Source organism: Rhinolophus hipposideros (assembly GCF_964194185.1).
Source record: "Rhinolophus hipposideros genome assembly, chromosome: 8".
NCBI classification, from domain to species: Eukaryota; Metazoa; Chordata; class Mammalia; order Chiroptera; family Rhinolophidae; genus Rhinolophus; species Rhinolophus hipposideros.
In genome coordinates this window covers 63,916,732-63,937,927 of record NC_138054.1, presented here as the reverse complement: position 1 = coordinate 63,937,927, position 21,196 = coordinate 63,916,732, and the positions used below count along the sequence as shown (strand labels likewise).

The 21,196-nt window shown below is 51.1% G+C and overlaps 3 protein-coding genes across 4 annotated transcripts in view; 1 reads left to right on the top strand and 2 right to left on the bottom strand.

The window, feature by feature from the left end:
- Positions 1-258: 258 nt before the first annotated feature.
- HECTD3 (HECT domain E3 ubiquitin protein ligase 3) lies at positions 259-8,766 on the bottom strand. The gene is made up of 21 exons (XM_081057161.1): positions 8,298-8,766; positions 7,953-8,113; positions 7,576-7,668; positions 7,361-7,496; positions 6,959-7,074; positions 6,761-6,874; positions 6,561-6,643; positions 5,956-6,121; positions 5,651-5,732; positions 4,820-5,002; positions 4,622-4,674; positions 4,401-4,465; positions 4,140-4,243; positions 3,755-3,874; positions 3,553-3,642; positions 2,426-2,632; positions 2,025-2,154; positions 1,853-1,927; positions 1,646-1,727; positions 1,448-1,519; positions 259-1,291 (listed from the first exon to the last, which is right to left on the bottom strand). The coding sequence occupies exons 1-21, from the start codon at positions 8,664-8,666 to the stop codon at positions 1,207-1,209; spliced, it is 2,586 nt and encodes an 861-aa protein (XP_080913287.1). The 5' UTR covers positions 8,667-8,766; the 3' UTR covers positions 259-1,206.
- Positions 8,767-10,767: 2,001 nt separating this feature from the next.
- UROD (uroporphyrinogen decarboxylase) lies at positions 10,768-15,098 on the top strand. Of its 2 annotated transcripts, none has more exons than XM_081057158.1 (10): positions 10,768-10,918; positions 11,568-11,680; positions 11,801-11,880; positions 11,957-12,019; positions 12,234-12,431; positions 12,557-12,718; positions 13,098-13,235; positions 13,390-13,490; positions 13,573-13,639; positions 13,986-15,098. In XM_081057158.1, the coding sequence occupies exons 1-10, from the start codon at positions 10,899-10,901 to the stop codon at positions 14,145-14,147; spliced, it is 1,104 nt and encodes a 367-aa protein (XP_080913284.1). In that variant the 5' UTR covers positions 10,768-10,898; the 3' UTR covers positions 14,148-15,098. The 2 variants fall into 2 exon arrangements, with proteins under 2 accessions (XP_080913284.1, XP_080913283.1); XM_081057157.1 differs by having other exon boundaries at positions 13,932-14,217.
- ZSWIM5 (zinc finger SWIM-type containing 5) overlaps positions 15,015-21,196 on the bottom strand; it is a gene marked incomplete at its 5' end in the record, with an annotated part of 140,056 nt that continues 133,874 nt past the window's right edge. The window contains 3 exons of the mRNA XM_081057156.1: positions 15,015-17,863; positions 18,590-18,671; positions 19,134-19,297. Of these exons, the coding sequence (XP_080913282.1) occupies positions 17,001-17,863; positions 18,590-18,671; positions 19,134-19,297 (1,109 nt within the window). The 3' untranslated portion in view covers positions 15,015-17,000. The remainder of the gene's footprint in view (positions 17,864-18,589; positions 18,672-19,133; positions 19,298-21,196) is intronic.

The following is a 21,196-nucleotide window of genomic DNA, read 5'->3' as shown; positions in this document are numbered from 1 at the left end:
AAATTATTCTGCCCATTTGGTTCCTGAAGGTCGATTCCCACCCTCCAAATCACCACACCCATTCTAGAATATGCCAGATCAGCTTTTTTTCCCTCCTTCTGGATAGTGGGGTCCTTAATTTCCCTGGAATTTGTTTGCCACTAAGAAATCCACCACTCCCACTTGACACACATCTCCTTGGCTGTTGGCAGGATCCTGAAGTCCTGAAAAGCTTTCTCTAACATCTCCCAGGAGCCCAATAAACACATTCTGAAGGAATGAATTCATCCATTTATTCAACTTTCCCACGTGCAAGACATTCTTTGATGGAGTGTCATGGAGGCTCTTGAGGGAGAGAGGGGTGAGGCAGGGACGTGCATATGGCCTAGAAGCAGGTTTACAGTCTAGGCTTTATTTTAGAGTTGCGTAAAGAGGAGCTATTGAAGATTCCAGAGAGGATATAACTGGCCTTAACTTGTGCAAAATCTTAGGAGACAGCAGATGGGGAGTCAGGCTGGAGGTGATGAAGAAGTGATTAACATGGGGTGCTAATGGCAGTGAAGATTTAATGTTGAGTGTTAGGTTCTGAGCCAGGGCAGGTAGTGGCACTTCATCAGTTGCGACTGGGTTGGAGGAAGGAGGAGAGACCTCACACTCTGAGTATGGAAGGAGAAGAGCAAAAGACCAGTATGTGAGGGGTGGGGTGGGGGTGCCCAGTTGTTGCTTCATTCTTGGGGCAGGTGACCAAGAAGGACGATCATCACTTCCTACCCATCCCTGGTGCCTTGTTTGGGGAGGAGCCTCCAAAGTTTTTAGTTTTGAGTCCAGGCAGAAGCCAGAGAAAAACAAGGAGGAAAAAAAGGAGGAGCTAAAAATTGAAGCAAAGTCCATGGGGTGGGGAGCTAGAAGGCTCCCTTCAAGTAGCTCAGGCCTGGCAGCTTGTGCTGGGCTTGTGGAAGGTTCCCTCTTACAGAGGCTAAAAAATTCAGGAAGCAAGCCCGAGCACGCATAGGGCTTGTGGGTATGCGGGGCTGGACCACCAGCGTCAACTCACCGCCCGCCCCCACTCCAACCACACACAGGGGCGGTGTGTCATGGCTTTTTCTGAGTGCATTAGCTTCCCTCCAGAGCAGGAAGCGCAGACTCCAGGTGGTCCAGAGAGGGCGTCTTGCCTCGGGCTAGGCCGAGTGGGACTCTGCTGGCCCACGGCTGCCTCCTGGCGCCGACTCACTCCTCCCAAGGACTCATGTCGGTGTCGATGGCCACACAGTTGTACGCTGCATAGCGGAGCTTCTCCTCGCACACCTTGGCGCTGCGGGGGTAGGGGGGTGAAGCAGCAGGGAGTTGGTCAGTGCGCCAGGTGTGGAGGCCCTTCCATCACTACCAGGGGTGATGAGGCTACAATTTGTGCACTGCAGCACTTCAAACACCCTCCGATGCCACCCCCTGACCTGTTCCTGAAACCCACCTGGCATAGTGAGGCAGGAAGAGGGTGCTGGAGCAGGTGGAAGACTCAGGCAGTGCATCTGTGGTCTCGTAGCTGGAGGCATGGAGGGGCCACAGATCAGGAAGAATCGTAGGGGCACAGGGTAGGGGTCTGACGTGCATGTGTGTGTGGGGAGAGCAGAAGACCCACCACAGCCCTTCGGACCTCCTCGGCACTCACCCCAGCTTGTCCGGGTAGATGTAGATTCGTGCAGGCAGACGGCTGCGGCCTGTGACAAAGCGTAGGAAGCGGCTCCGGTCCTCTGGATGGAGGAGAAGGAAATCAATGCCCCCCCTGGTGGTGGGGGAGGTTCGACAACTTCCAGGCTGCCTCTGTATCCCACAAGTGAAGTCAAACCCAGGCATTACTCTGCCCTCTTCCACTGACCATTGGTGAAGTTATTCAGCGCCTCCCAGAAATACTGAACCCGGGTGTCAGATGGCTCGAAGTCCTCAAACCGGGCTGGTGGGGATAGGGACAATGCCAAAATTCATTCTCGAATCCTGATAGACACACCCTTAAGCCACCCCCGTGCCCCGCTGCGCTGCCCCGCACTCACTGAGCTTGCGCAGAGCATCCACAGTGACCTCAGGGTCCCCGCAAACCTTCTTTTCTAACTCTTGCCAAGTCAGCAAGTCTAGCACAGCCTGTGGCACCACCTTCAGCAGACCTGCCTGCATGGCTGCCACCTAGGGAGGAAGGAAAAGGCCTGGCTGAGGAAGAGGACACAACTCCCAGTGTGTGGTGGGGCCATTTGGCCTCTATTCATGGAGATAATGGGGGACATGGTCTTTGCTCAGCACTGGGGGTATCTGTGTACCCCACTGATAGGCAGGAATGTAGGGCAAGGGATGGTGGGGACCAGAGTTCTTGGGATTGGGTACTGGTAGACTATCAGGCTGGGCTCTGGCTATGAGGAGCTGGCCAAAGCTCTCTGTCCTTCTGGCCTTTGAGCAGTACCTGCTCTCTGCTCTCCTCTAGCCGTGCCTTCTGCACCAGTTGGATGAAACGGGAACGGTCTTCATAGCCCACCACAATGCCTGTACCCCCGGGGATCAGCTCTACCACCTGCTGGTCACTCAGTACAGTGGTGAATGTTAGCTCCTTCCCAAATTTGAACTCAAATGTCTCCTTGTCCATTCCTTCCATCACTTCCAGGAGCTTCACCTAGGGGTTGGTGAGAGGCAGGAAGGTCAGCTTTTCATAGTGGAAACAGTCCTTGTTTTTTCTCAAGATGCTCACAGGGAAGCAGGAGAGACAGCCAGGCACGGCAGTTCCCATGCAGGCCATGAGGGAAGTGAGGGGGTCAGTACAAGGGCTGTGAACGCATCAAAGCAACATGGAACCGAGCTTGGAGGCCAGGGAAGGCGTGCTGGAGGAAATGGCATCTATGCTGAGATCCAAATGATGGCTGGGGGTTGGCTGGGCCACAAGGAAGCCAGGAGAGAGAACATCTTGGAAAAAGGTGGAAACCGTAAAAGGCCTGAGGAATCTGTTTGGCTGGAACCCGAACGTGAACTAAGTGGCCATGGGTCAGGTATGGCCTTTTCGGATTCTGTATTTTATCCTAATCCCAGGGTGGAGCCATCGAAGGGTTTAAATGAGGAGAGTAAAATGAATTACTCTGGTTCCTGGAGATCAGATGGGTAAGAATAGAGACAGGGATACTAGCATTTGCAGTTAGTGGTTGGGTCAGAAAGGAAGGTGGCCTGAACCAGTAGTGAGATGGGAGTTGTGACAGAATGTGGGAGGTGAGGGAGAAGGAGTGAGGGATGAACCTGAGGGCCTTGGCAGGGGGAGGGTGGGTAATGGTGCCATTCTGAGACAGGGCAGTAGAATAGGGAGATGAAGTGTATGCTGAGCTTCAGGTACCATCATGCGGCAACGGTCCAGCAGGCAGATACATAAATGGCTGAGGCCGGAGGTAAGGATTTAGGGGTCACCAGAATAGAGGCAATAGTTGAAACCCTGGGAGTAGATGGGACTGGAGCGGGATCATGTGTGTGGTAAGAGAAGGTTCAGGACAGATTTGGGGAACAGCAACCTTCAGGGACCGAGCAGAGGACACGGCTCCAAGCCCTACTCACCAGCACAGAGTCCACAGCTGGGAAGTCCTTGCTCCAGCTCACCTCCTCACCAGAGAGCTGCTTCCACACAAAACCAGGCAGAGCCAGGACCTGTGGGACAAATACTACTGTCTGCCGACCCTGAGCTGCCCAGGTTTGGCTGGCTCTTCTTCCTTCCAGGGGCCAGGGCTGATCTGATGGGGTGTAGATTTAGGCTACTCACCAGGAACTCCTTACCCCGAAGGGCAGCCCCCATCAGCTGTCCAATCCACTCGTATTTGGCAAAGTCTCGGCAGGAGGGGTTGGGCACATACATGTCCCGGGCCTCACCTGTGCCATTGCCCTGCCCCCGAGACAGAGCTGTCAGCATGGCATGGGATGGACCATACTTTGTTGAGTGAGATTCCCCAAAACTTCCCTGAACACCTTCCACTGGGAACCCTGAATGATCCCTCTGAATGTATAATGGCTCCTCCCTCCCTGTCTGCCCAGAAGCTGCCCCAGGCACCTTGGTCCCTATTCTGCTACCTCTAGCTCAGCCTGGCACCTGGGAGGTTTGCAGAGACAGAACAGTAGAAATAACTTGGGAGGTAGAGGTGGGAGATTACCTGGTTGGCCGTGCGCACAAAGAATGGCAGAGGCACAGGGGTGTCTGCTGAGCTAGGGCACAGCTCTTCTGACATGTCTGCCAGGCTATCCCGGAAACCACCCCCTGAAATGACAGATCAATACCCTCAGCTGGGGCACTCAAGAGTCCCAGCCCCCATAATGAAGGAATAAGCAGGTCCCCTATCTTGGTTAGCTCGTGACCCCAGAAAGCTCCACCACTCTAATTAAGGCAGGACACTTATTATCCCCCATGGCCTCACCTTGGTCAATGATGCCTTCTGCAATGAATTTACACTCCCACCACTGATCATAGCGCATGGGCCACCTGTAAGTAGGGATGGACCTGTCATCATGCTGGGCCATGTCTTGGGATGTTTCACCAGCCCAGACACCAGCCAGGAGTAGGGGCTACAGAGGGGTAATGAAGGATGTGTATGTGTACGTATCTGCTCTGAGCAAGTCCCTCACGCTCATGCCATACCTGTAGTCCAGAGGCTTTTCATACTTGTCAGAGGGCTTGAGGCCTTCATAAACCTGGGCGCAGGAGACAGGGGAGGGAGTTGCAGAAAAGTCAAGACCTGGCCCCACTCTTGCCCAACGACCTTGCTCAGGACCCTCTTGGCCCAGCCCCCTAGGCCCCTTACTGCCCTCCCTCAGACCAAACCCAGGTAGTCCAGACCTGGGTGAAGACCGCATTCTTGCAGGCGGGGTCCCTTAAGGGGCAGGCACGGTGTTCCATGGCAAGGCGCCGGTTGATGTACAAGCGTGGCATGAAGCTGGGCTTGCTGCTCTCTGAGTCACGCAGGCACTGGGCCACCAGGCCTGGCCGCTGGCGTGACAGCAGCAGGAACTGCTTCACTTGCTGGTGAGAAGAGGAGGCCAGAGCAGGACCAGCAGGCAGTCAGCCTCTGTCCAGGCCCTGGAACCTTCTACTATGCCTAGACTGAATTCCACCATTCCAGTCCAAGCCTAGTCCATCCCTGTCCTTGCTTCCAGTCCCCTAGTCCAGCCACCAGGGGGAGCTTTCTAAAACAAAAACGTCCAACTTGGTCATTACCTTACTTAAAATCTTTCCTATGGCTCCACTCACTCACCTGGGACACAGCCCCTGTTTCACAGCCTGGCCCACAGGGCTCTCTGCTACCAGGCATGCTTCCTTCCCACCCCCTCCCAGCCTCATCCCCATCCACGCTCACATCTGCCTGTACGCTTCTCTCACATCTTCCATTGCTGCCTACTAACTCCCAGTATGTACCTTTTATGCAACCTCTTCCTAGCCATGCTGTCACCTCTCGTCCCCTAGCTCTTGTGTATTTCACACGCTATCTGGGGAATAACACCCCAGCAACTAAATTTTGACTGTTTGTGCCTGGCTTTCTTCTTATGTACCTAGAGCCCAGCAAAGGTCCAGGACTTTAGGTTTTAAGAACTCTCTGCTGAAGAGTTAACGACTACATGAGCCTAGAGGGGAAAGTTACTGCCAAGTCCAGCACTGGATGGGACAGCTCACCTTAATCTCACTGAAGGTGCCCAGCGTGTGGTCCCAGGCAGGTACCAGGTGATGCAGGACGCTGTCTAGGATCTTTATGAATCTGGGGTAGGTGGTAAAGTAACTGTAGCTAAAGAGTTTAGCATGGATGCAAGACCCCCTCAACCCAACACACAGGGACAGGAGAAGCCAGGACCAATGGGCTGCTCTGACTCTGTAAATGGAACAGCTTACAGTATAAGACCTTGGGGACCTCTTCCACATAGACACACAAGGTTCAGGACGGGGGGGAGGGAAGGGTCCGGCAGGCCCAGGACCACAGCTACCTCTGCAGGAGAACAGCTCTGCGGTAGAGTACTTCCGGGTCAGTGCCTTCCAGGCGAGGATATCGCACCAAACTGGTTGGCTGGAACAGGTCTGCATTCAGTCCTAGTTCCCGCTGTCTAGATGACTTGATCTTGACCCCTCGAAGACGCACATCAATCCCATCATCTGGGGGAAGGAGTCGGAGTGAGGTCACTTACTGTGCCTGCTGCCTCCTTGTCCCCCCTTAGACCTGAGAATATCTCCTAGATGCTCAGCCTTTTGTCTCCTTTTGCCCCTAGACACTTGGGACCGTTGGGATCCCCTTCTACTTACCTGATTCTGATTATTATATCCTTTACCATCTACCACTGTAATGTGTGGAGTGTCTGAGGGTCCCACCTCAGTTCCTCTTCCAGCTGATCCTAACCAACCACCTCTGTGGCTTTAAGGCCAGTCTATACCCAGTACGTTTCACCCAGCTCAGGCCCCACAGCTTCAAATCCTGTAGTTCAGCTAGCACCTTCACCTCAACTCCAAGCTCATCTGCTTCTCTCCACACTCATGGCCAGCTAGTCCCCATCTACATACTGGGCTCCCTTTACCTCCTGAGAGCCTTAAGCCCCACCTCGGCACTCGACGATTCGGATCTCAATGATTGGGAGGTGGACAGTCATGTCCTCCAGGACACAGACGTCCCCGATCAGGGTCCTGAAGAAGACAGATGTGTGGCACTTTGGGTACCCTGTGCCTTCAGGGATTGCTGGGGTCTCACCCAACCTTCCAAGCCAGGCAAGCCCCACCTCCCACCCAGGCCAGCTTGCTCACTCGTCAATGCTCACGTCACTCAGCTTCTTCAGGTTGTCCCCTTCACCCCCATAGACCACCACCCGCTTAGGCATAAAGTTGTCATCTGTGGTATCGACTGTGAGTAGCAGCTTCCTGGGGGGCAGAGTATGCACATGGGTCTCTGTACACTCACAGACAGGTGGCTCACCTACCCTGTCCCACTCAGAGCCCACTCACTTGACAATGGTGCCCTTTTTCATGGTAAGCCGCACCCAGTGCTGGCACTGCGACCCATCACTCTCCCAATAGGTGTCTGCATTGCTGTCTGTCAGGCAGGACACATTGAACTCCTCCTGGGGAGGGGGAGAAAGGTGGAATCAGTGTTTACCTCCACTCCCTGCACTGGAGGTATACTTTGGGTCAGGGAGCACAAGAGAGAAAACACCAGAGCTGGGTAAAAAGCGCAGCTGGTATGGGTGGAATTGTCTAGGGGTTCCTATAGGATTTCCAAGATGGAGGGGCTGGACTGAGTCTGGCCTATGGGGATTCAGGTTTAGCCGTTGGTCTAGAGGTGAGGGTTCTGCGTCTAGCAAGATGTGATTACATCTTCCTTGGGGTGGGAGGAGTCCCAGCACCCACCGTGTAAGAGGAAACGTCTATGCTCTCCACATACTGCTTCACGCTACCCAGGTTCTCATCCTCCTTGCCCAGGTGGTCGTACAAGAAGTGGATCAGGTCCTCGTCGCATTCGTAGGTCCACGTCGGGGGTACATAGCTAAGCAACCCCAAGTCCCTAATTAGGTCGGGCCCAGACCTGGAGCTCCTTCCTCCCCATCCCATCCCAGCTCACTCACAGTAGCCTTTGTACAGCTTCCGTGTATGCTTCAGCGGGCTGAGGCCTCGATCCGAGGCGATGGGAGTATGTCAGATCTACTACCTGTTCCCATCTGTGGGCAGAGAGTGGGGGTGGGATGGGGAGACATCAGTGGGCAACAAGACAATCCAAAGCTCTGGAACCTTATCCAGAGCTCTACCTCCTCCAAACTGCGCCTCCAGAAGCGCCCCCTCACCCCGCCCCCTCACCACCGTTCCTTCAGGCCCCGCCTCTTCCTGCTCTAAACCCGGCCTCCGCTCCATAGCCCACCTCCCGGGCAGTACCAGACTACTTTCCAACCTCTGGGGGCGAGGCCCAGACAACTGGTAGCAAGCCCTGCCCCTTCAAGTGCAGGACCTGAGCAGTGGGCGGTAATCCACACCGAAGAGCTGCTGTTGCCGCTGCAGGTGGTCGGGAGTGTCGATGGGTACAAGGCGGGCCCCGCCCTCGGCCGGGCGGCATACTAGCAGCCAACCTTCGTCCAGCCCGCAGTCGCCCAGGTGCTCTGCGAGCTGCTCCTGCCGGGACGCGCCAGATGGGGATAGCCGTCAGGAAACTGCCCAGCGGCCCGCCCTGCCCAGCCCAAGTCAAAGGGCACTGAACGCAACGCCAGCTCAACATGGGAAGGAGGGGAGGGGAACAGCTAGGGGCGTCCCTGGTACCGGGGGTCTTTTGCAGGGCCCAGGGCAGGCCTGGGCGCACCTTGGTCAGCTTCACCCAGAGCCCGTAGCCGTTGCACAGCTCCTCGCCCGTGGTGCGTACGCAGGCGCCGCGCCGGAGCTCGATGCTGTCGCGGGCAGCGCGGAGGGGTCCGGAGCCAGTACCCGGGGCCGGGCCCGCGGCTCCCACACGCAGCCCCAGGCCCTCTGCCTCCCACACGGGCAGCAGCACTCGCGACGGGCCCGCCGGATCCTTGTAAAGCTTGTAAAGCACCTCGCGCGGCACGAAAGCCAGCGCCGCCGGCAGCGGCCGTCCGGCGCGGAGGTTCTGCGCTGCCTCCGCCAGGAAGCGTATTCGGCCCAGCAGCTGCCGCGGGGACTCTAGGGCCGCACCGGGGCCCGGACCGGCCATGTCGAAGTGTCAGAGGGAAGCCTACTGGCGACCCGGCTCCAGGAGAAGCAGCCGTGAAGGCTGGTCGAGCTTCCCACCACGCTATGCCCCGCCTTCGGCCAGCCTTTACCGTAAGTTCTGGGCTAAGTGCACCCCACGCTCCCGCCGTATTGCCCTGTGTACTCGGATACTCATCTATATTACCTACTCCTGTGCCTCCCACTCGGCCAACCAGATCCAAGTCCAGTAGTTTCTACCTGATCAACTTACTCCTCCTTGTCTATTCCCTTTTCTACTACCATTTTATTCCCACTGTTACTACCCTCATTCAAGGCGCCATCCTTTCCAGCTTGGTTCACTAGAACCTCCATTTTTATGGTCCTGGCCTCTTGTTTTGCTTCCCCGCCAACAAGTCATATTACAACCAGAAAAATCTTTGAAATTTTCTAGACATCATCTTGGGCTCCCCGTCCTAGGGACCACGTGACTAAAATGTTTGGGAGACTAACCCCCTCCCCAGCCCTGCCGCTGACAGAGGAGTTATTAATCATTAAGGCTTGATCAGGGAGTTACTCCTGATTCCAGAACACCAGTGGTCACTATCCAGTTTCTCCCAGTAATTCTGAACCAGATGAGAGTAAAAGCTAAGGAGGGAAGGGAAGAGGCAAAAAAGGTGGACAGGTGCTGTTGGTGAAGTACAATCATGGAGGAAAAGGAAACTCTCCTCCCCCCCGTTTGAAAAGTTTTATTGAGATATATTCATATAGCATTCAGTTCACCCACTTAAAGTGGACAATGTGATGGTTTTTGATATATTAATTTTAAAAAGTGAGGTAAAATGCACACAACAAAATTTGCCATTTTAACCTTTTTTTTTTTTTTAATTTTTAAGGAGGGCGCAGCTCACAGTGGCTCGTGGGGATCTAACTGGCAACCTTGGTGTTATCAGTACCATGCTCTAATCAACTGAGCTAAGCGGCCACCCCCACCCCCCATTTTAACCATTTTTAAGTGTACAATTATCTATTTTCAAAACTTTTTGTATCACCCAAACAGCAACTCTGTATCCTTTAAGCAGTAACTCCTCATTGCCTCCTTCCCACTGCCCCCCAGTAAACTCTAATCTACTTTCTGCCTCTATGTATAATTTCCCTATTCTAGGTATTTCATGTAGGCTGAACCACACAATATTTGTCCTTTTTTGTTTGTCTTATTTCACTCAGCATAAGTTGTAGCATGTATCAGAACTTAACTTCTTTTTATGGCTGAACAATATTCCATTGTATGTACATAGAACATTTTGTTTAGTCATCTGTTGATGGACACTTGGATGGGAACTTTGTTTTGATATAGTTTTCAAATAATTGAAGTTATCAAGAAAGAAAGAATAAATGATCCCATGTAATTTTGACAGCATTCCATTTTTTTTCTCTCTAGAAAATTGGGAACCCAGTGCTTCTCTTCCCTTCTCTCCACGCTATTTCTATGCTATCACACTGTTAAAGGATAAAGTGAACTCATGTACTTCAGACGGGCCTGCATGACCTGAACTCCGTACACATACACCTGCAGCCTCTTTAATTCCACCAGATTGATCTCCTGGTTCCATAGTAGCCATTTGCTCTTTTGCCTCTTTATTTTGCGCATACTGTTTCCTCTGCTTGGAACACCCCCACCGATTTCCCCAATTAAGTGGGGGAGCCCTTGCTAGTTACTTCTGGCTTTTTCCTCTTAAAACATTTATTGTTGTGATTGCTGATTTCTGTTTCTTCATCAGTCTGTAGCTCCTTAGAGGAAGGGGCTGCCTTGCTCACCGTTGTAATTTCCACAACTATTATAGGCTCTTCTATGTCATACAAATATTTAATGATTTCAGTTCCTTGTTCAGCTTGGTTCCATACTCCACTGTATGCCTGGCTGAACAGTGGGAGTGAAAGTAAGACTTAGGCCGAGACTTCGGGATTGTTAGGCCATCAGAGGAGGGCAAATTCCTCATGCCATGGTCAGGTGCAGTTAGAGCTAAGTTATTTTTAGGAATGTTTGTTGCTGCGTCGCTACACGGGTCTTTACGGTGAAGTGAGGTAGGGGTCCTAACGGCAGCAGCTAGGGCAGCCGGGTAGTTGTTGCTGGCGTCTGATCATGTGACTTTCAACATGGCCACCGCCTCGGCTCAGTCCAGGAAGGGGCGGAGCCTGGCGTAGGCTAAGATTCAGGTTAAAGTAGGAATTGGCTCTCAGTTACAGACATCTTATCATGGAGGCGAACGGGTTTGGGTGAGTTCTGCGCTCTACGCGATGTGGCCAGCGGGGCTTCTGATTTGAGTCTTCCAGCTCAGGGATCTGTCCCTATATCCCCCTTCCCCGTGGAGAGCCCCCAACCTGAACCCCAGAGGCTGGAATCCCGAAAATCTTCTAATCATGGATTCCCGAGACCTTCATCCCAGGGTTCACCTAACAGGACTGCGTTCCTCAGATCTTCATTTAGGAGATGACCCCAGGACTTTCAAATCCTCAACTAGGACCCCTGTTTCGGAACCGTCAACTCTGATCTCTCCTTGACTAACTCCCAGACCTGGAATCAGCCCACTTATATTCCCCCGTTCCTGTGATTTTCTGGTCCAGAGACCTTCGAACCATTCTTTCTGGGCTTTCGTTCCCCGAGCCCCCAGTCCTTCCAGTGACTTTGAGCTGGGTAAAGCTGGGACCGAATGTAGAGTAGAGGCCCCTGTTGGGGCCCTTCTATCCTTGTGCACCACCTGATAGGCAGAGAGGAGGCGGAACCGGGTGTGGAGCCACAGCGTGGGAGCTGGTCTGGAGAAAGCAGATAACGGCACTGGACTGAATGTGCTTTAAGAACCCGAGCCTTCCATAGTTTACTGACACCTACCCATCCTTCACCCCCATCCCAACTCCCCAACTCCAGACCCCAGCCTTTTCCGGAGCTGAAGAATGACACATTTCTACGAGCAGCCTGGGGAGAAGACACAGACTACACTCCAGTTTGGTGCATGCGGCAGGCAGGCCGCTACTTACCAGGTCAGGGTCAGGGCCTGGGAGTCTAGGTAAAACTCTGGAAGGTGAAAAGTTTTTGAGGGGCAGTGGAGGGCTCTAGAGGTTCCTCAAGGTTGAGCTTTGCCTTCCTTCTCTTGTCTACAGAGTTTAGGGAAACTCGGGCTGCCCAGGACTTTTTCAGCACCTGTCGCTCCCCAGAGGCCTGCTGTGAACTGACTCTGCAGGTGAGGGGTCCACAAAAGAGGGAGGGATTTATGCCCCCAGCTCGCTACCTAGCAATCTGTCTTCTATTCCTTATAGCCACTGCGTCGCTTCCCTCTGGATGCTGCTATCATCTTCTCCGACATCCTTGTTGTACCTCAGGTACCCACTCAAACTTGATTCTGGAATGGGTGAAAAAGGGAAAAGACAGTCATGGTTCAAGATGAGCACTTATCCTCACTGGACAGAGGGAAAAACAGGCTGGAAGAGATGGAGTTTGGTTGAGCTTTATTTTTCTCTTTCCTGGCATGGGCTGAACAGGGCCTTTTCTCCGGAAGTTACAAGTGGGGAACACAGATGTTTTCTCCCCCTCCAGGCGCTGGGCATGGAGGTGACCATGGTGCCTGGCAAAGGGCCCAGCTTCCCAGAGCCATTAAGAGAAGAGCAGGATTTAGAGCGCCTCCGGGATCCAGCCATAGTGGCCTCTCAGCTGGCTTATGTGTTCCAGGCCATCACCCTCACTCGACAAAGGCTGGCTGGGCGTGTGCCACTGATTGGCTTTGCTGGAGCCCCGGTAATGTGGAACAGGGCAGGGACTTGGACATGGGGAAAACACTCTGGCAGGTCTGGTGTAGACAAGGAAGGAAGTGTCAGTCTGGCTTCTACACCTGTGACATTTCTCTTTGTATCCTTTTGTAGTGGACTCTGATGACATACATGGTTGAGGGTGGCAGCTCAAGCACCATGGCTCATGCCAAGCGCTGGCTTTACCAGAGACCAAAGGCCAGTCACCAGCTGCTTCGCATCCTCACTGATGCTCTGGTACCATATCTGGTGGGACAAGTGGCTGCTGGTGCCCAAGTGAGTCCTGAAGGAGAGACAAGTGGGCTGGGGTTTAGTGTATAAAGAGGACCAGAAGCAACAGAGTTCTCTATACCTGAGAAGGTACGTGTCTTAATAACAGGCATGAAAGAAGCTTGGCCTGCAGTGATCTGGCTGGAGCAGCTAAGTCCACCCTGACACTGGCGGGGGCTTAATGCTTTCTGTGTTCAAAGACCAAAGATAGCACTGAGATCTGTAGGAAAAGGCAAAACTCTTTGACTGGAACTGGGTTTACAGGCTTAGGCAGTATGAGGGGTTGAAGTCACTTGGGGAAAATTGAGGCACATTCTGGGTGTGGGGTCTGAGATACTTCCTTTTTGTGTGTTATGTGTTTCTCTTCACCAACCCCTAATTGTAGGCATTGCAGCTCTTTGAGTCCCACGCAGGGCATCTAGGCCCACAGCTCTTCAGTAAGTTTGCATTGCCCTACATCCGTGATGTTGCCAAGCGAGTGAAGGCCAAGCTGCAGGAGGCAGGCCTGGCACCAGTGCCCATGGTAAGAATGGGGATGGGGTGAGTAAAGGTGTGACTGGAACTTTCAGGTAAGTCCTGTATGGACTGAAATGACCACTGGAGGGCAGCAGAGGTAGGTTAGTGGGCATACTGTAGCAAGGCCCTCGGTAGCCTCAGGGATCTGCCCTTTCCCCCAGATCATCTTTGCTAAGGATGGACATTTTGCCCTGGAGGAGCTGGCCCAGGCTGGCTATGAGGTGGTTGGACTTGATTGGACAGTGGCCCCAGAGAAAGCCCGGTAAGTAATGGAGGGTGAGGTGGAGCAGGTGCAGCTGCTGTTATGTGCAGTCACCACAACGTGGCATTGACTCTGCTTCCAGGGAGCGTGTGGGGAAGACAGTGACCTTGCAGGGCAACCTGGACCCCTGTGCCCTGTATGCACCTAAGGTAACAACCAGGATCCCTGTATGTGTCTGTGAGTTTGTCTCTGTGCACTCCCATGGCTGTGGGTATGATTGTGTTATATTGTGTGTTTTTATGATGTCTGTTTGTCCCTCCCCTTTACCCCATACACACCATGTGAACTCTAGGAATGCAGGAATTTCTTTTTATTGTTGTGGTTCATTTGTGTTAGTGCCTGGCCTATCCTAGGCATCCAATAAATTTTTTTGAATTAATGACTGAATGAGTAACAGAGTAGAAGCATGCCTATATGTATGTGTGCCACTATTATGTACAGGGAGGACAGAGGCTTGCTGGTCCCCCTGTAGCCAGTGCCCTGTTGGTCCCCCAGGAGGAGATCAGGTGGCTGGTGCAGCAGATGCTGGATGACTTTGGGCCACAGCGCTACATTGCCAACCTGGGCCATGGACTTTACCCTGATATGGATCCAGAACATGTGGGGGCCTTTGTGGATGCTGTGCACACATACTCACGTATGCTTCGAAAGAACTGAGCGTACATCTCCCTCAAGTACCACTAACACAGATGAATGTTTCCAGGGGAATAAAAGTTCCAGAGTCTAGTATGTGGTTTTGTTTGTGAAAGATCTGTACCCTTATCCACAGTGCCTTCTTAGCCTCTGCTCCTTCCTTGGGGCCTCTTTCTGCATCCTCTCCCACAAGTCATGGAAACTCAGATCGTAATACATACTGTAGAACTTAATGTCAGAGCCCTTACCACCATCTTTTCCTTAGATCTCCAAGCCCCAGAACTACATGGGCTTGGGTAGAGCTTCCTAACAGCTGGAGCTGTGACATTTGCAGAGAAATGGGGTCCCCACAGCTTATGAGGCCAAATCAACAGGGTTTGTGTCTGGGGAGGGGAGAAAAAATCAGAGAGGGGCACGGAAATGGCTAGAATACTTCATAGAGGGCTGTCAAGGAAAATGGAATCTAGATAAGCAGAGAGAAGCTGAGAGGCCTTCAGCTTTGATACAAAAAGATGGCAAGACATAAAGACTCACAGCTAGGTTGCTTAGGATTAGAACCTTAGACTTGCATCATTGAGGCAAGAAGGCCTCTGAAGTAAAAAGGCCTGTGGTGCCTGCTCAAGGTTGTTCTGCCTTCTTTTTTGAGCATGTCCTCTCACTTTCTCAGGATCTTGGTGTTTCTGCCCATCATCGTGGTACCTACTTCCTGGGACAAGGCTCTGAGCTGCCTGTGAGCTCTGGAGAAGGGTCTGGTGTGGCAGGAAATTCTTCATTTGTCATTCCACATCTCCTTAGACCACTAGAAACCCATTGCGCTACAGGCCTAACCAGCCAGGGCAATGGAGAAGAGAGAGACGGGTCCCATTTATTGAGAACACAATTTCTGATTTTAGAAAAATCTTTTCTGTGATCCATGATTTATTCATAGAAAAGCACTGTGAGTTCACTTGCTAAAAAATGGCAATTGTGATACAGAAATGGGAGTGGCTTCTTTTTCTAACCAACCTGTTGGGCTAAGAGGTTGTAAGGGCCCATGGCTGAACAGTAAGACTTCAGTAGCCACAAACAGCAGATACAAACTTACTGGTTAGTGTGGAAAGAGAGAAAAAAAGGTGACAAACAGTTTGTCAAAGAAATGAAAATAAAGCAGAGAGGTCTTTCGTTCACACTCTAGGTATACCACCCTTTCCCTATCTCACCCACCCCCTACTTGGGAACTAAAACATGAAACAGTAAACACCAAGACACTGGCATCCAAATGACTTCTGAATGCCCTTGCTACCTCCTATAACAATTCCAAGCTGAGCACAGGGTCAGGAAGATAGCAGGAACATCATACACTAGAGGTCAGCCAGGGCTAAGACAGGTTGCCCACTAGGGCTAGAAACTAGTCAGAAAGGGAAAGGCCAAATGCATCCCAGCCCCAGCCTCCAAATCAGCAACCAATGGAACCGTGACAAATCAGGCAGAGGAAGCTTGAGGTAGAGAGGCAGGGAAGGAAAACAAGTTCAGGGTGAGAAGAAAATGAGCTGAAGGAGCCACTCAAGGTAGAAGGGGACTAGTGCTTACAAGCTTGTTAGGTGAGAGAGAATAGTGAATAAAGGAGGCACAAGGATGGGCAATGTGTTTAGCTGGTGAGAGAGACTAAGGAATGGGGAAGAGATGGGCCATAAAGAGAAGGGCCACTCATGCAGATCCTCAAACATGAATTCACAGACATACCTACATGTTGAAATACAGTTACACATATAGAGACATCAATGGAGAGCAGGCATACACACAGACACAAACGTTTATATATATGTCCTCGTGTGCCCAGATACACACAATGAACACACATGTATTCTTACATGTTCACAAATGTGTATACCCTCGCACAGAAACCCACAGTACTGCACACAGACATGTATTCACACAGACACAGATACACATAAATATATGCACACATACAGGCATGCACAGATGTATTTATGCATACAAGCATGTACTTAGCCGTACAGATAGATACACACGCACATACATGATTAGAGAGAAAGCCAGTCACTCTAAGACAAAGGTGACCAGACTGGATGAGTATTATGAGCTCAGTGGCCTCCCAGAACTTGACTTTCTCCCTGCACTTGTTCCTCAGGAGCTCAGCAGGCTCCTAGAGGCTGTGAGGCCGGAGCAAGAGCTTCAGCGTCCTCGTGGCTTTGGGTGGCAAAAGTCTTAAATCCAGTCCTGGCTCTGCCTTCACCCACCTCTGGGCTATAGGTGCCCATCTGTAGGCTGGGGTTTCTGCATAGACTAGACTTGGGATTTATTCTAACTGGCCATTTTCCTCCCTGCCACCTCCACTTTTCCACTGCCAACAGCTTATACTCTGTAAGGGAAACCTGAGAAATGGTTGTGAGTCTCGTCAGAAAACAAGCCTATCTTCCCACCCACAGCTATTTTAAGTACCCATCAAATTAGAACCAGGATCATAAATAGTTACAACTTTACAATGTAATTGGCAACACATATACTATAATATTTACAGTACCATAAATGCTTCTGTTTCTCTGGTTAAGCAATCCCTGAGACGGAACAGTGTTCTGTATTTGCCAAGGGAGAGATGCCCAGGACACGCAGGATATAGGGGCGTGAGGTGGCATGTTGTAGGGTTTCTCATCGATCTGCAGGGCCCCGCTCCTCCAGGAACAGTGGGCTATAGTGAGAACCCTGCCAAGGCAGGCATATTGGCTAGAGCCGGACTCTCCCCATGCTCAGCCTGGTGGTCCTTTGGCTTCAGCCACAGGTACTCAGAGTCCTCTCAGGGTGGACAAATATTTCAGTGTCCTTGGCCTGACCTGATGGTACCTGGGAGCCCAGGCTGCCCAGCAGTGAGCTGCTTTCTCAGCCAAAGCGCTCTCGCACCAGCAGCATCAGCTTCTTCTTGCCTTTGTAGATTTGTTTGAGGTTGTCGATGAACTGGGCAAACTGCAGGTGGCCATCCTGGGGCAGCAGGAAGGTCTCCCGAGCCTTGCTCAGAAACTCAATGAACTCTCCATAGTGGCGAGGGCTGATGTGTGTCAGGCGTGAGTGTGTGGTGTTGATATAGGCATTGATGGTGGCGTCCAACAGCTGGCGCAGTGGAGCTTTGTCAGTGGACATGAGCTTTCCAGAGCTGCGGCGGCCTGGGATGCCAGCCAGGCCAGGTGCAGTCACTGTGCAGCGCCGCAGAATGTCGGAAAGCACGGTGGCACAGTGCACGCTCTTCACCACCAGGGGGATGAGGGCTGCCAGCTCATTCTTGCCCAGAGAGTGGCTGAGGGCACACGCCCAGAGCACATCATTGATGGCCGGGTGGGTGTCCTGGTTGTAAGCCAGGTTGAGATGGCTCATGGCCAGTGAGGCCAGCTTGAAGGCACGGAGCGGGTAGCCACGGAGCTCCATGTAGCGGGCGATGGTGAACAGCTGCGAATGTGTCATGCCACCCGCGGCGGCATCAATGGCGATCTGGTAGGCTGCCTCAAAGGCGATGTGGTCTTTCTCACAGAGTGTTAGGGCTGAGAGGGCACAGCTCTGTGGATCCTTCATAGCACACTGCAGGGCCAGCGTGCGAGCACAGCTAGCCAGCTCCTCCCGCTGTGGATAGTCAAGACTGAGGCGCAGGAGAGTGGTGTGGGACACGGCTGTGGCAGCCACAATGCTAGTGGCCTCGGTAGGGGTGAAGAGGGTGTACCAGCTCTGCAGGATGCTCACCAGGGCCCGCACACCTGTCGGGGACAGCCTGAGCTCAGCCGTGGCCAGCCGGGTCCCGAGCCGGCTCTGTCCACATTACCATGTGGGGTCAGAACTTGGCCTGCAGAGACGAGTCCTCCCTCCTCTCCTGGAGATGATCTGAGGCACACCAGGGCAAGGGGAGCATCCCGGCTGGCCAAACCCTGTTAGGGGTCTCTTCCCGTCCCTTCCTCCCCCAGGTCAGAGGATTGAAGGTTTCAGCAGGTGCTCTTAGCCCCTCACAAGGATGGAGCAGCAGAGCCTGTGGCTTACTTGCACTAAGGCAGGGGTTGCAGACCTGCCTGGGGGTTCTAGCTGAAGTGGGGCCTCTCGGGGTAGTCTTGTGCTGGGGCTTTGGGCTCTAGATGGGGTCCTGAGTCTCCAAGTTGTTTCGGGTTTCTCAGAAGTATGGACAGGGACTGGGACCAAACCACCAGGCCAACTACCTCCTGAGGGTGGACTTGAGTACTGGTGGTTGGAAATTCCTTCTCAGACATGTTTCTGATCAGAGGGTCAAAGTGCTGCTGACATCAGGGTATAATCCAAGCAGAGAGGGCAGAGCTTAGGCTGGCTGAACAGAGGCCATCTTCTACCAGTAGCCCCATCCTTTCTTAGGCCATCAATAATAGGAATATCAGAACCCAAATGATTTGCTGTCCTGTCCCAACAGTAGGGCTTAGGAACTTCTTTACCTTGGGGGGAGAGGGAGGTGGGAGACTCACCCACTTCTGTAGCACATGTCACCAACCATCGCACCATCTCCCGGCGTCTCCAGTTAAGGGTTGATAAGGTCATCCTCATCACCTGGGCAAAAAAGAGGCATTCCCCCTGGGTTAAGCATAATGGTTATGAACCCCTCCTGCCTATTTCCCCTTGCCATTCATTTACGCAACAAGAATTTATTGTGTGCTTTAAACAGCATCTCTCCCGATAATCACAGACAGGTTTGCTTAATTTCTGCAAATCCCTCCCTCCTACAAATCAGATAGAAAGCTTCACTGATGAACGGTAATGAATAAAGTCCTATTACACATCTTGACTGACTTGGAAAAATGGGGGTGAGGTAGGGAGAAGATATGGATCCTATGAAACCTAAAGCTACATTGCTTCTGGCCTTAACTTCAAAATGGAGCCCAATTTAGAGATTTCTTACCTTGTGCCTAGCGTAGAAGTTGTGTTCTGGAGACACAGAAAGAACCAGACTTGGCCTATGCCCAGTGCCCCTGGGATAAAAGCCTAAAGCTGGGATGGCCCACTTGTCCATACCTGTAACCCCAGCTCCAGCGCCACGTTGAGCAGGGTGCTGTCAGTACTACTGTCCGTGGGAGTAGCAATCTTGAATGCATCTTGGGCCAGTTTGAAGATAAGGGAGGAAGAATGGATGTGCTTCTGTATTGCTTCCAGGATTGTTCGGAGCCTCCCAGTGTCCCCTATCGGTGCAGAAAGAAGGGGCAGGGACAGGGTCTTCTTTAAAGCTTCCCTGAACAGACCGCCAATCACAAGAGGTACTGGTTGAACTGGCTGCTGTCAATTCACTGAATACCCCCGGATACTACCATCCTTTCTGGATCATCAAGCTCTGTCTCCACTGAACCCACTGGAGGCTGCTTCCTTCCCCAGGAACCACATGAATTCACTTCTCTTCAACTTTTCATCTGCTTCTACCTCTCAGCCTCCTTTCCCTCAGGCTCTTTAGGTCACAGAAATAATTTTCACGAACACCTGAATTCTGACAGCTGCTTATACAGGAGACAGGAAGCCATATTATTGCCCCCAGAGTATGTCAGTCCCATTGTTTACCTCTCTGAAGCAAACAGGAGCTGGGCCACCAGTTCCTACTCAGTAGGCAAGGATTCTAAACAAAGTACTAGAGCACAAAGTTAAGGAACACGTCACAGGAAGGGCATGTATACCATTAGAAGTGAAGTTCACTATATGAAAGCAGTATGGTGTTTGAAAGATTGCATGTCTTACGAAGGGGTAAAATATGAAATATCAATAGAACAAAAAGGAGATCTTATGTTTTACAAAGAGGTATAGTGGTAAGAATATATAGGCTTTGGAATAAAATACATTGGAAATTGAACCTAGTTCAGACATTTACCAGCTTAGTTACTTCATCTATAAATTGGAAACAATCTTTTAGGATTGTTGTGGGAATTATAAACAATTTGTGTATAGTTAATATTCTATGTGTCTACTTTTATTAAAAAGTAGCAGTGTGTATATAGTGTATGTAAGTGCATATATATATGAATAGAAAGTCTCCAGGAATATTTATACCAATGTCTTAATATTAGTTATCTTTGGGTGTCAGGATTATGGGAGAGATTACCTTTTTTTTTCTGTCATCTTTAAAAACAACTTTAAATCAACAGACTCGATGTTTCAAAAGCAGTTTTAGGTTTACAGAAAACTGAGCAGATAGTATAGAGTTCCCACACGCCCTCTCTCCCCACTTCCGGTTTCCCCTCTTATTAATGTCTTACATTGGTGTGGCACATTTGATGAACCAACATTCATACATTATTAAATAAAGTACATAGTTTATATTGCGGTCCACTGTGATTATACAGGTCTATGGTTTTTGACAAATGCAGAGTATGATGGATCCACAATTATTGTATCACACAGAATAGACTCATTGCTCTACAAATCTCCTGTGGTCCACCTATTCATTCCTTTCCTCATTCTTCTGGCAACTACTGATCTTTTCACTGACGCTATAGTTTTGCTTTTCCCACAATGTAATGTACTTGGAATTATAGTATGTACCTTTTCAAACCGGCTTCCTATACTAAGCCATATACATTTAAGGTTCCTCCATGTCTTTTTGTGGCTTGATAGCTCATTTCTTTTTATTGGTAAACTACTCCATTGTATGGATATACCACACAGTTTGTTTATCCATTCACCTTTGGAAGGACACCCATGTTGCTTCCAGTTTTTGACAATTACAAATAAAGCGGTTATGAACATTTGTGTGCAAGTTGTGTGGACATAGGTTTTCAAATTATTTGGGTAAATACGTAGGAGCACAATTGCTGGATCATATGATAAGACTATATTTAGCTCTGTAAAAAACTGTCAAACTGTCTTCTAAACTGGCTGCACCTTTTTGCATTCCCAGCTACAATGAGAGTTCCTGTTGCTCACATCCTCACCAATGTTTGGTGTTGTGAGTGTTTTGAATTTTAGCCATCCTAATAGGTAGATAGTGGTATCTCGCTGTTGTTTTAATGTGCTTTACCCTAATGACATATGATGCTGAGCATCTTTTCACATGCTTATCTGCCACCTGTATATCTTCTTTGGTAAAGCATTTATTC